Source organism: Hypomesus transpacificus, chromosome 26 (assembly GCF_021917145.1).
Source record: "Hypomesus transpacificus isolate Combined female chromosome 26, fHypTra1, whole genome shotgun sequence".
NCBI classification, from domain to species: domain Eukaryota; kingdom Metazoa; phylum Chordata; class Actinopteri; order Osmeriformes; family Osmeridae; genus Hypomesus; species Hypomesus transpacificus.
Genome location: NC_061085.1, coordinates 869,211 through 882,170, shown reverse-complemented (window position 1 = coordinate 882,170; position 12,960 = coordinate 869,211). Strand labels below are relative to the sequence as shown.

At 40.5% G+C, this 12,960-nt stretch overlaps 1 protein-coding gene across 1 annotated transcript in view; it reads left to right on the top strand.

Annotated features, from left to right (window-relative positions):
• The window catches only part of serpinc1 (serpin peptidase inhibitor, clade C (antithrombin), member 1), a 41,813-nt gene extending 37,394 nt beyond the window's left edge, over positions 1-4,419 (top strand). The window contains exons 4-8 of the mRNA XM_047050058.1: positions 2,523-2,660; positions 2,830-3,048; positions 3,319-3,493; positions 3,628-3,692; positions 4,085-4,419. Of these exons, the coding sequence (XP_046906014.1) occupies positions 2,523-2,660; positions 2,830-3,048; positions 3,319-3,493; positions 3,628-3,692; positions 4,085-4,267 (780 nt within the window). The 3' untranslated portion in view covers positions 4,268-4,419. The remainder of the gene's footprint in view (positions 1-2,522; positions 2,661-2,829; positions 3,049-3,318; positions 3,494-3,627; positions 3,693-4,084) is intronic.
• The last annotated feature ends 8,541 nt before the right edge of the window (positions 4,420-12,960 follow it).

The window sequence follows — 12,960 nt, the reverse complement described above, 5'->3', positions numbered from 1 at the left end:
TCACAATGACTGATGGTTCAGAATGACCCAAAGATAACACAAGGGTTTTCATGGTTACAATGGTACAAAATTCATGAAGTTACATTAGTATTTCAACAAACGGCAAATTTATCAGCAAATGTTAACACTATTTACCACCTTGCATCGTGGGAATTGAACAACCAATGAGCAAAGCTATCTTCATTTTGTACGTAGTTATTTCGTTCTTCAGTCAGTTTGACAGTATAACCTTCAAATGCATAATGCAACCCTTCTTTCTCAAGTAGCTTTTTCGTAATTCTTTTGTCTTCGTTTTTTCCATTAATACTCCAATTGATAATTATTAGTATAGTATAAGAGTATAGGGCAGGGGTACTCAATTAGAAACTCAAAAGGTCCACTCACCAAATTTCCCTTCAGTCGAGGGTCCGGAACGGACCATTGTTTATTTTTCTTGCCCTTACCTCTCCCATTGACTCCCATTCAAAATTGACTTAGGTTTAGGCACAGTGCCCGTGCCCCTGGGCATCTTTCTCCCATAGACCAGAGTTCGGGGGGTAATTTTGTTCAGTGTCTATGCTTTGTGTCATAGTGACGTTTCACGTTAGCTCTACCACTTTTGACAAGGGCAACCATCTCATTGCAGATTAAACACATCGGTTTTGTGCTCCCCACCGGCAACACAAATGCGTTCTTGTCAGACCATTCTGTCTGAAATTTGCAATTTTTCGGAATCAACTTTTTGCTGGGTTTTGTCACGCCATTATTTTTGCTAAGGAAGAACAGGTAAGCTACCTACCATTAGCAAATTGATTAGCCTGCGTTGTCGCGAATGACACACAACCTGCGTGACCCACAGAGGTTGCGGCCAACGTTGAGTGAGTGAGTTGTCATGGTGACTGCTATTACAGCTCCTGATTGGATCTTTGGATTGGACACAGAAGATAGAAACCACATCTAGTAGGAAAACCATAGACATAATAAATAGCGTACAGGCTATAAAAAATGTGCCGGTTAAAATGGAAATGTTCCGTCAAAATGAATCAACTCCATAGGCTAATAATATATCGGCTAAAGGTCCGGGTCCAGATAGGAAGCCGCCTGGGTCCGTACTCGGACCGCGGTCCGCCATTTAGTGACCCCTGGTATAGGGTTTCAAAATGTTTTGGCAGTAATTAAGGTTACAGCTTCAGTAACAAAAAAGATTTGATGTGCAATGCACAGGGCTGGCCCTAGCACATTAGGCGCTCTAGGCGAGCTTCACTGGGGGTGCAGTGAACTTTTCTGGGGGGTATCATGATTACAGAAAGGGATTGTATAATTTTTTATATTGATACAATTTTTAAGACTGCTTAACGATCCGATTGTTAATCAGGCACGGAGCCAGTTGTAAACATTAGGAGCTTTGCCCCAACGTAGGACGTATGGGTTTGATGTGATGCAAGATAGGAACTTCTTAATGCGAGCGCGCATAGCGGGCGAGCGAAATTTTTGGCTATTATTTGACTGCAAAATAGTTTTTTTAGATTTATGTAGAATAAACAGACGTTTTTCAATTGGTAAAACCTTGTTTAGCGATGCCATCTCTCCGGCCCTGCTCCCAGCTATCCTCCCTGACGCGTATCGTTACGGTAGGGCCGCCCGTCCCAGATATCGGTAGCCGATCTGGGAAAACCTTTTGGAAAAGACCGGCTATGGACCCAACCAACTCTATTTGGGAGGGGAGGACTCCCTCACATGGTACAACCCATGCAGAGGCTGACGTGTCAGAATGTGGAACGTATGTAGCCTACTTTAAGAGAAGTTAGACTAACGTGACAAATGTCAAAAAAATCCTCGACCGGCCCAAATGTGAAGCGGCCCACTGGGAACTCTACCGATTCTCCCGATTACCCACCCTGGTCCTGGTTGGAGATATAGTAGGGGGCGCAATAAAAAACGGTTTAATATTTTATTTTTTTGCTGGGCGCATTTTTTTTCACCCCCCCTCTGAGTGGCACCCTAGGCGACCGCCTACACCGCCTGTAGGGAAGACCGCCCCTGGCAATGCATGATAGATTTTCCTAAACATGAATAATTAGAATATACAAGATGGATCTAAAATATTAAACTTTTAATGTACTTTAAAGTATTTAGCCTCTTTTTGCTGTAGTGCAACCTTGGCACTTTTGTAGTCAGGGAGGCTGACAAGGGGTGCAGCGGCACTGCTTCTCAATTTTCTATAGTCTGTAAGGGGTGCTGCTCTCGATCTAATTTGATGGGTTGAACAAAAAATACTATAGTAATTCTATAGTGGAAAGTCAACTATAATAGCTCTTTGTAGTTTTTTGACATGCTGTACAGCCTTAGGGTTTTCTCATAGGACACTCACTGTAAAATATTACATGCAAATGTACATTTTGTAATATTAGATTTATGCAAATTAGATGTGTAGTTCTTCATTTTTGATTGGTAATAAATGTGTTCTCATCAGTGCATAAAGATCAAAATAATGTTTACTTACATTAACAACAAAGATCTGTTAACACAGGCTTGTCTTCCAGGAAAAGCCAGAGCTATCGCGAAAGATAATCAACGAATGGATCTCAAACCAGACGGAGAATAAAATTAAAGACACAATACCAGAGGGGGTGCTTGATTCTAATACAGTGTTGGTCCTGGTTAACACTATCTATTTTAAGGTACTCTGAAGAGTATTATTCAATCATTATCTATGAGTATTTCATTTTGAAAATGATTACAAATCAGATGTCCTGTGAATGTTACAAGTCCTGTCAAAGTTGAACTGTTATCATGCTGTAAATAATGTATACAGAAGTGTTTCTTTAATGTGTTATTCTTGATTCTTAGGGTCAGTGGAAAAACAAATTTGACAAAGAGAATGTCTTCAAGTCTGACTTCTATGTCAGTAAGTCAAAGACCTGTCATGTATCCATGATGTACCAGGAAACTAAGTTCCGTTACGGCAGGTTCATTGAAGACGAAGTCCAGCTCCTTGAACTGCCTTACTATGGAGGGGACATTACCATGGTGCTGATCCTGCCCTTAAAAGAGAAACCACTGTCTGAGGTTGGTTCGGGGTGATGTTTGCTTCCTTGTGACAGACATTCCCAATTAACTGACAATATACTATCGATTTACCATTTAAACTGCCTGCCTGCTTTCTGTATATCTGTATGTGAATTCATCACATTATGTGGTCCTAAATGCATACAGCATGATGTAAAATTAGGGTGTCCTTGCAGATGTTATTTTTTAAGAAACTTTTACAATGTTGTTAAAGGCATTTACAAACATATACATTGCCATAGTGTACTATTTTAACACATTCTCTGTAAGGTGGAAGAAAATTTGAATTTGAAGAAACTCATGGGCTGGTTGCAAGCAATGAAGGAAACAACAGTATCTGTACAGGTCCCACGCTTTAAAATTGAGGACAGCTTCAGTTTGAAAGAAAAATTACAGGCCATGGGTCTTCATGATCTATTTAATTCCCAAAAATCCAGCTTGCCAGGTAGAAATATTGACACTTTACTTCTTGATTTTTAACGTAGTATCTGAAAAATTTCGAAATTAAACCAGTTTTGTATGTGGCAACATTTTGGTTAATCATTTATGAAGTAACTTAAACCTTATATTTTATTTCAGGAATCCTGGAGGATGAAATAAGTCCCCTGTACATTTCTGATGCTTTCCATAAGGCATTCCTGGAGGTGTGTACAAAAATATAACAAAATATCTAAGCAACTGAACATCAATTTTCCAAAGATGGCCTAACATACAGTATGTAGATAAAAACTAGCTCACAATCTTAAATATGACTCCTGGTTTAACCGTAACCCTGAATCCAGGATGGTGGTTTACTGTATATTGTCATCTGTTGTCAATCAGAACTATTTTCATAAATTGGCATAATAGTACAATTGTACTAATTTGTCAATTGTGTTACAGTATACAGGACATTGTTGTTAATGTAAAAGAAACGGCAAACAAAGCGTCAAAACAATGAATTACTAATTTCTTAATCATCATGAGAATGGATACATATACAATACCTAGTCTATTTAATATAGTGTAACAATTAAGAACCAATTTATTGTTCCAGGTTAATGAAGAAGGCAGTGAGGCAGCAGCTGCAACAGCTGTGGTGGCCATTGGTCGTTCCATCAACTTTAACCGGGAGGTGTTTGTAGCAAACCGACCATTCATGCTGCTCATCCGAGAGTCCACCATCAACACCATGGTGTTCACTGGCCGAGTGGCTGATCCATGTGATAACCGCCAGTGATATGACTCTCTCTCACATCCATACACATATTTAAGATTTTCTCCTCAACAAATATAGATCCACATATTTTGTTGGCCAAACTGCCAATTGTTTATGTTCGTTTCATCAGAAATAAATTGACTGGGATGGACATTTTATACAATTATTTCAAGACAAAATGTGTTATCTGTGGCACTAACTGCATGGGTGTTCATTCTCAATCATGCACTGTTTTCCTATATTACAAATTGGATAGATAGGGTGAGGAGCTCAGCCATCCGTGAGGAGCTTGGAGTAGAGCCACTTCTCCCTTCAAAAGGAGCAAGTTCAGATGGTTTGGGCATCTGGTAAGGATGTACCAGGCACGTCCATCTGGGAGGAGGCCTCGTAGAATACCCAGGACTAGTTGGAGAGATTATATCTCCTCACTGGCCTGGGAATGGCTAAGGGTCCCCCAGTCAGAGCTGGTTAATATGGCTCAAGATAGAGAAGTTTGTGGCCCCCTGCTGGAGCTGCTGCCCCTGCGACCCGACTCCGGATAAGCGGTTGACAATGGATGGATGGACAAATATCCAGTGTGAGCGCCCTGTTTTCCTATCGTAAACAACGTTTACGTTTAAATATAAATCTAAATATTTGCATTCGGCCCGAGTGTATTGATAGATTGACAGACACAAACGACATCCTATCTTTGCACAATGCCGCACAACTTGTTCCAGCAGGCAATCACACGTCATTAGCTGGGGTTCCTTTCTGCTGTGCAGAGCAAACGTGAAAGTGAAGGGCAAACCGTAACAACCTAGTGTTCCTCCTGAACCACAAGTAAAAGCAAAGACTAAAAGAAAGACCGTATTAGAAACAACACATTTAAAACGTCTGGACCAACAGCGGTCTCAAAACAGAATCAACATAGCTTGCATTTTCTCGCTGGAAGCAACTGCAGGAATTGAAGGATCTGAAAACCGACACCATCGTTTTTCTTTTGGACAGGTAATATGGTCCAAACATTATTTGATTTGTTTTTATATATTTTGTTGGTTTAATTACGTTTTTAGACTCTGTGTGTGTGTTTGTGTAATAGAGGAGGCATGGAGACACCTCTGAAGCGAGGGCGGGCTTTATGCTTTCAAAGCTTGCTTGCTCACGACTAGCCTCTCTGGATTACTTACACATACTAGCTTTAAAAGTTACATTTTTGAATGGGAGAATTGTTAAATGAAAAAGGGAGGGAGTCACACTAAAATATTCAACTGAGAGGGTTAATAGTGACTACTTAAATAAGAAGTCAATGTCGCGAGTTATCAGGAGCGTTGTTAGACATAAAGCTGTAAGGGGCACAGGCCCTTTTCTCATATCATAAAGTTTACTGTCCACAAGAAGTGTGCAACACAATGCACTGTACAAACTTCCCTTGCTTAACCCACTTCATACCATGGTCTGGGTGAATTCTCGATTCTGATTGGCTGCAGGGGTGTCCATTATCCGGTGATATATGGACACCTACTACGTTGTTGCAGCAAAACTGTCTGTTCACCGTTCAAAATTATTGCGCTGGCTACAAAGTATATGAGCCTGTACAAAGTGTCTGAAATAAGTAACGATAACAACAGGGACGCAGTCAAAGCTTCCATTTACAATTTTGAAAGACTTTAACAAGCTAACATGTCATTACAACAATGAGTGACTTCAATATTTATTTTAACCTATTTGCAAAATGTTACTTTCTGAATTTACTGTGTCAGTGTCACGTAACCGCTCATCTCACATCCCATTCGCTAGCCTATTCACCTCGCTAGTCAATCTACTTCAGACAGGCTGTGGCCAATTGGACAGTAGCCTAGCCGCTACTCTACACATGGCCGAATATTTTATTCGTAAAAATCTTTATTTGATTTGGGGACAATGACATGGCTGGATAGCTGGCTTGTCTTGTTATTAAATATATTGTCAAATTATAATTACTGTTTACTGAATATGTCAACTTTGATGCGATCATCTCAAATCCATTTGCTATTCAACTCGCTACACAGGCTGCGGCCGTAGCCCCCTAGACCATAGACATAGACATACATGTCTATTGCCTAGACTAGTAGGCTACTACTAGACTATGGCCGATATAGCTATTTTGTTCGTGAAAATCTTGACATTGATATGGGGACAATGACATAGCTGGCCAGCTAGATAAGCTTCTTGTCAAACATACTGTAAAATTATATTTACTGAACCGTAGGGGAGACTGGGTATGGTTGTAAGATAAGATAGGAGTCATATGACAGTTGCAGTTTCCTCATGCTTCCTTTACGATCCCACATGGAGGTTTTCCAGTCTGTCCTGAGGCTACAGCAGAAAATGTAATTCTGAGGTAAGAAAGTAAAAAAAAAAAAAAAAAGATAATTTTTTGTTTAGTACTTCCACCATTGGAGATAATGTTGTATGAGTTATATAAGGTCAAACTGTAATTTCTATAGTAAAGAATGGTGTATCAACCTCCTGGCAATTTCAAAGCACCATGCCAATACAGCTAGCTAAACAATTGGTGACAATGGCGGGGGGGATGGTTGAAACACATGTTTTGAAAGTAGGTGTAGGGCTGCCAACTTTTTCAAAAACCTTGGCGTGAGATCTGGTGCTTCCGTTAATGTTTACAACGTTAGATTGGCTACTTGTTTGGCGTTGCCTTTTCAGCGTGAGATATACAAGGTGTGGCGTGAGAGCGTGAGAAATGGTTGAAATGCGTGTGTCACACGGCGAAACCGTGAGAGTTGGCAGCTCTGTAGGTGTGTTCGGCTGCAGCCGGCTGTCTTGACGCTGAGAATGCCATTGGCTGCTTCAAGTCAGCTGGGCTGCAGGCGGCTGCAGGCGACGCCGGCGCTTCATGAAGTCGAACGCACCTAGTGTTACAACCAAAGAGACAGGTAGGAGTAGGAAGAAAAGGCACTCGGAAATCCTCACTGATACACCAGTGAAGCTGGCATTGGAAGAGGAGGGTCGAAAAGGTAAAAACATCAGATATATACATACGAATGTGCACGTATGGACATGCACACACCAACGCACACGTGTGCATGCACAAACACACAGAATATGCACACACACACCCCATATTCACACATATTTTATTGTTGCAGCCATTCATTTAAAAATTAAAATAGTTGTTGTGGCATATCACTTGGTTTTTGTGCATTTTGTCTGCCTATTACAACTTACCCCAGTATGTGTTACAACCTACCCCAAACAATATTACATGAAGCAAAAAAAAACTATATTAGCGCTCAAAGACATTTTGAAAATAATCCCAGCCGAAGCTTATATCAAACTAGCGTCCCTGAACTGTTGTAGCCTATAGTTGGTTAAGCAAGGGGAGTTTCTATTGCTGAGAAGTGCATTGTGTGCAGCAAGCTTGAAAGAAAAAGGGGATATGAATAGGGGCCTGTGCCCCAGCATAGTTTTATGTCTAACAACGCCTCTGTGTATCAGCCATATTTTCTTATTTTGCGGTGACTTATTTACATTTACATTACATTTATGCATTTAGCAGACGCTTTTATCCAATATAAATATGTATTTCACCCATAATGCATAGCGCGACAGGCTATCCAAGTCAGTCTAATGTTAGTCACTCATCAGTTTATGCAACAGGTCAGTTGAAGTTTATATGGCAGGTCAGAATTAAAGTTACATTTAAGTCTAAGAATAGGTCTATTTTATACAACTGGCCCCTGGACTTAGGTGTGCATGCTGCAGTGGCTATCATAGCAAGCACAGAAGTGTGCGCGTACATGGAATTCTGCGGGAATCATCGCATCAGTTTGTGTTTTCTGTTAAACTGCGTTGATTTAACAGATGTTGATTGGGATACTGCTTTTCTTTTTCCGGGAGTATCAATCTAAATGAATGCACTGACTAATAAAGTGAATTGTTAAAACTCAAATTTGAGATTTTACTGCCGCACAGCAGATTTATACTGGGGCACGTGCCCCAGGAAAAAGGGACCAGCAAAGCCCCTGCAAGATAAAATACAAAGAACATTTGGGGGCATAAAAATGTGTTTACAATGTTTACAAAGGAGACATTGCAGAGCTGAAAGCATTGTGATGAGATCAAAACAAGAGATTTCCTAGACTGTCAAAGGAGACACAATACTTAATACTGTGCCATGTGTTCTTAGGATACCTTCACACGTCAATGACGTACTAAAAACAGAAATGGTTTTCCTTTGCATTTTTTTTATGTTTTGTGTACAGAGGACAACATTGTCCAAATGATTCACTACAAAATCCACGAAAACAACAAAAAACCCGTATTATGCATTTATGCCAGGCCTTGGCAATGTCGCTCTGTAAAGAAACACTACGCGCTTGCACACATAAGCATTCTCCCACAGAGCGGTGAAAACAAACAATGAAACAATAAAGATTGTCTGGATTGACAATGAGGTTGCTTTATTACTACAAGTGACCCTGAACTATAAAATAGCAAAATGTCAGAAATATCTGGACTAGGAGTCAGGCCAGTCGAACCCCTTTTTCATCACAGACTCGTCTGCGGCGCGTTGCGGCTGCGATGCGGGTGTCCGAGCTGATCGCGGATGATTGCGGCAACTCTATGGGGAGCAGAAAGGGACATTTCTAGGCTTACCAGGAGAATGAGCAGCCTAACCATACGTCCCCGCCTGACCGTGTGGATTTTTGAATGGGACTGCAAACAACAGACTGACGGCGACTTGACGGCAATGGAATGCAGTGGCGACTGGTCATTAGGGGCAGGTGGGGCAGTACCCCACCTGTTATCAACAGAAAGAACTGCAACAAAATTATGTTATTTTTTATTTCTCAAAATGTTTTATTTTCGTTTACTTCGAATAATGTATTATCTATGAATATAGCGTCTTCCTAATTTGTTTCGTTTCATTCGTTTGTGTTAAGATTTAATTTCATGTTCATTGGTCCCTGCCTTGCTGCTTCAGACTGCGTTCTGGGGCTCTGGTGGGGCTAGGCCCTCTCTCACAATGCAATGTACATTGGACGTGGGAAAGTTTTAATACGCATGCTCAGAATGTAATGTTAGTAGATCACACAAATTTGATGCAAAGTGGGGCTGAGAGCCAGTTGCCCCACCACAGCGTCATTTCGTATTTCAGCCCTGATTGGCTGCTTGTCGCCAACATTAGTCGGCAAGAAGAGCGAGGATACGTAGCTAGATTGTCTTAGCTAGCTTGTTAGCTTCACAAACGCCAGATAACTTGAGAAAATGAATAAAGTGGATTTCATACTTGAGCACCGGTTATATACCCTATAAACCCTTAATTTGGAGGAGAAAGTTGAAGTAAAGCAGCTTAAGTGGTGCCCATCAGCCACGATATTGTCATCGCTCAAACTGCTGGTAAAAGTAACCGTTTAAAGTGGAGTGGTTTTTGAAGAAAAAGTGGCTAACGGTTAGTCTAGTTAGCATACAAAAGAAGGCACCTCTCTCTTCAAGTGAGCTCTCAGCCTTGGTGAGTGAAAGCATATTTTATCATCCTGCCTTTGTGGTGCTGGTCCGTGTATTGGTCATATTTTGGGGCTGGATCGATAGATAAAGATGGTGACGTGTCAGTGTGTCCATGCTTATCTGGTTGTTGTCATAGAATGGATCTCTATCCCTAAAAAGTTGTATTTCTGCTTCGTTGTGGCCTTCCGTTGTGTTGAGCTCATTGCTGTTTGCGCATGGCCCTGTAGGCACATTGGTTCTGAGCTTAGTTGCATTCATAATTTAGGTTTGTAAATATGACAGTGGTAATTTTACGTGTGTGTGTGTGAGAGAGACAAGGAGAGCAATTACACAAGAAGGTCTCCCTCTCTCCAGTTTGTGTACTACAACACCTGGTAGAAGCAAGCCGCTTTGTCGTTAAAAGTGTTGTGTGGAGCCACGCTGTTTGTTGACGTGTTAAATAAACACATCAGTAGCAAGAGGGACTTTTGTAGCTTACTGGTATCCTATATTTTGAAATGTTTTTTGCCCCACCAATTTTTTACATATAAAAACACCACTGATGGAATGTAAGGAACGTCTACCGGCGGCAACGTCGCGGCGACGCATGTTCGAAAGTATAAAAAAAGTTACGCCTACTAAGTACGTCTGAGATAAGTACGTCGCTACTAAAGGCCGATTTATACTACTCCGTTTTCACAGAGACGGACACAGGGAACGCCCTCTCCGATGTGGAGTCTCCGTGTGAGACACATGTCGTCGCCAAACAACACACCTACTAAGTAGCTACGTCACCGCCGTCACTGACTTGTTTTTTCAGACTTATTGAGTGAAAAAGTCGTGCAATAGAATACATGTTTCATATGTTTTTATTGAGAGCTATAGTGTAAGAGTAGCCAACTGTGCACAGCCTGTAACAAAGTATTTTACCGCAGGTGTTTTTGCACGCCCAACTTTTGGGATGAAAACATTTCTTTTCATTTTCTAATGAATGTTAAAAACTGATTAAATGTTTTTAGATCATGTTAAAGTGATGTCAGAGTTGTATGTTCTATTATGGTTTGTTGTACTCGAATTATTAATTATACATTTTAAGATCTTGTATTAAGATCTTGTATTAAGTTTTAAAACCTAGAATCGCCTCTAGCCTGTAGTATGCTCATTATTTGTAGGCTATTCACATTTTGTTGGTGTTCCTTTGTCCTATTGTTGCAGTGGATTTAACAATTATACATTGATATGTGGATATAATAATTCAAACCTTTCAAAGTGCCAATACACACATCTGTATAAGCCCGGTATGAGGTGTGTAGCCAACTAGTACTTGTTTAAAGCTGTCATAAGCGGGTTCATAGGAAGATTAGATGGACACTTAAGAACTTCAGGAAGTGACAAGGCACGGAAATAAGGATAACAGTGTATTTATTCAATAAAAAGTGCTTGCAAAGAAACAGTTGGATGTGAGGGTTATGTAAATTAGTAGTGTAGGGAGTGGATGTGGGATCAGTGCAAGTGTAGAGTGTAGAGAATCATTACAAACTAAAAAGCAGACAGTGATGATGTTCCTGCTAGTAATGAGAGACCCATCTTGTTAGGGCACAGCTTATTAAGGACCGAGGCACAGATCACAGGTGTGCCCCTGCAGCAATCACAGCTCCTCTGCCTGCCTGCCATCCTGCAACAGAAACAAAGACACAGAAAAAGAAGACAGGGAGAGGAGACACAAACAATGCACATATAGCCCAAAATCTGTTGTAACTTGTTTAACTACATGCTCTTATGGTTCTTCCCTTTGGCACTTATTTTGGTTGTTCACAATATGTGCTTCATGTTTTGCCTACCCGCAATGTTTTTGGGGCTATCTTGTTGTTATTATCAGTGACCTACGCACTTTGTAAAGCTCTCTCTTGGAAGTCGCTTTGGATAAAAGCGTCTGCTAAATGAATACATGTAAAATGTAATGTAATGTAAATTAACTAACGAACATGGTTTATACCATCATCAGAATAGGCATAACCTCCCTATCACTACAAGTCATTCAGGTAATGGTAATGTCTATTTACTCCTACAGCTGTGAACGGTATCCTTTCTCAAGTAAGCTTGAACAATTATAGCCTCCTGAAGAAGCCATGCTTTCACTGAACCACGACCTAGAATAATCTAGGTGACCACAATACAGTGTTTCATGCTTGTAAAGTTTGCATTCATAAAATGTGTTATATTGCTTGTATTTGGTTATTTCCCAACATGTGGCAACAGTGCAGTTTAATTGTATTGAATTTGTTTGATGTGTTTGCCAACTTGGTGGTGCTAATAGGGAGTCAGATGGCTAAGCGGTGAGGGAGTCGGGCTAGTAATCAGAAGGTTGCCGGATCGATTCCCCGCTGTGGCAAAATGACGTTGTGTCCTTGGGCAAGGCACTTCACCCTACTTGCCTCGGGGGGGAATGTCCCTGTACTTACTGTAAGTCGCTCTGGATAAGAGCGTCTGCTAAATGACTAAATGTAAATGCTAATGAGTTACTAATGAATGTAGTCTATTGCTAATGGAGTTTTAATTTATATTTTTGCCTTCCAACAACACTTTTCTGTTTAGCACTGGTGTAGAAGTGCAAGACAGCAAATTAAACATTTTCAGACCATTAGAGAAGGTTTCTATTTTTAGTGTGGACGCTACACTAACAGAAACCTGCAGACTTTTATAACGTGATACACAAGTGTATTTGTCACTAACCTATTGATATTGCTCATGTTAAGCTTGAACACATGATTCTATACCATTAAATTCACAACTGCAGACAAACTTACAGGGTTAATACTGAAGACATATTAGATAGTACCCTATTGTTGTGAAAGTACCAAGTCAATGAAGTGAATCACCAAGTACAAGTTCAAGACAAAATCAACATATTTATTATAGATCTATAAAGTGCAGGTGTCTGAAACACTCAAGTTGAGCATCTCAGAAGACTGGACAAAAATACAGGAATCAGGGCAGTTAAATATTATCACAATATGGGAAGTTTTACTCACAAGAAACGTCAGGGGGTGATAATCAACATAGCCTTTGCAAGCACAGAAAGAGGACGCTGCATGGTAGTATAGATAGCTTTTGTTTAGGCCTTTAGATAGGGCTCCTAGAAATGAAACTATTTTCCTCATTCAAAGTTGCATGGTATTATACACTTTGGTAATATTGTGACCTCTGACCTACACTAGTGTCACAGGCATTTCCTAGTCACACTT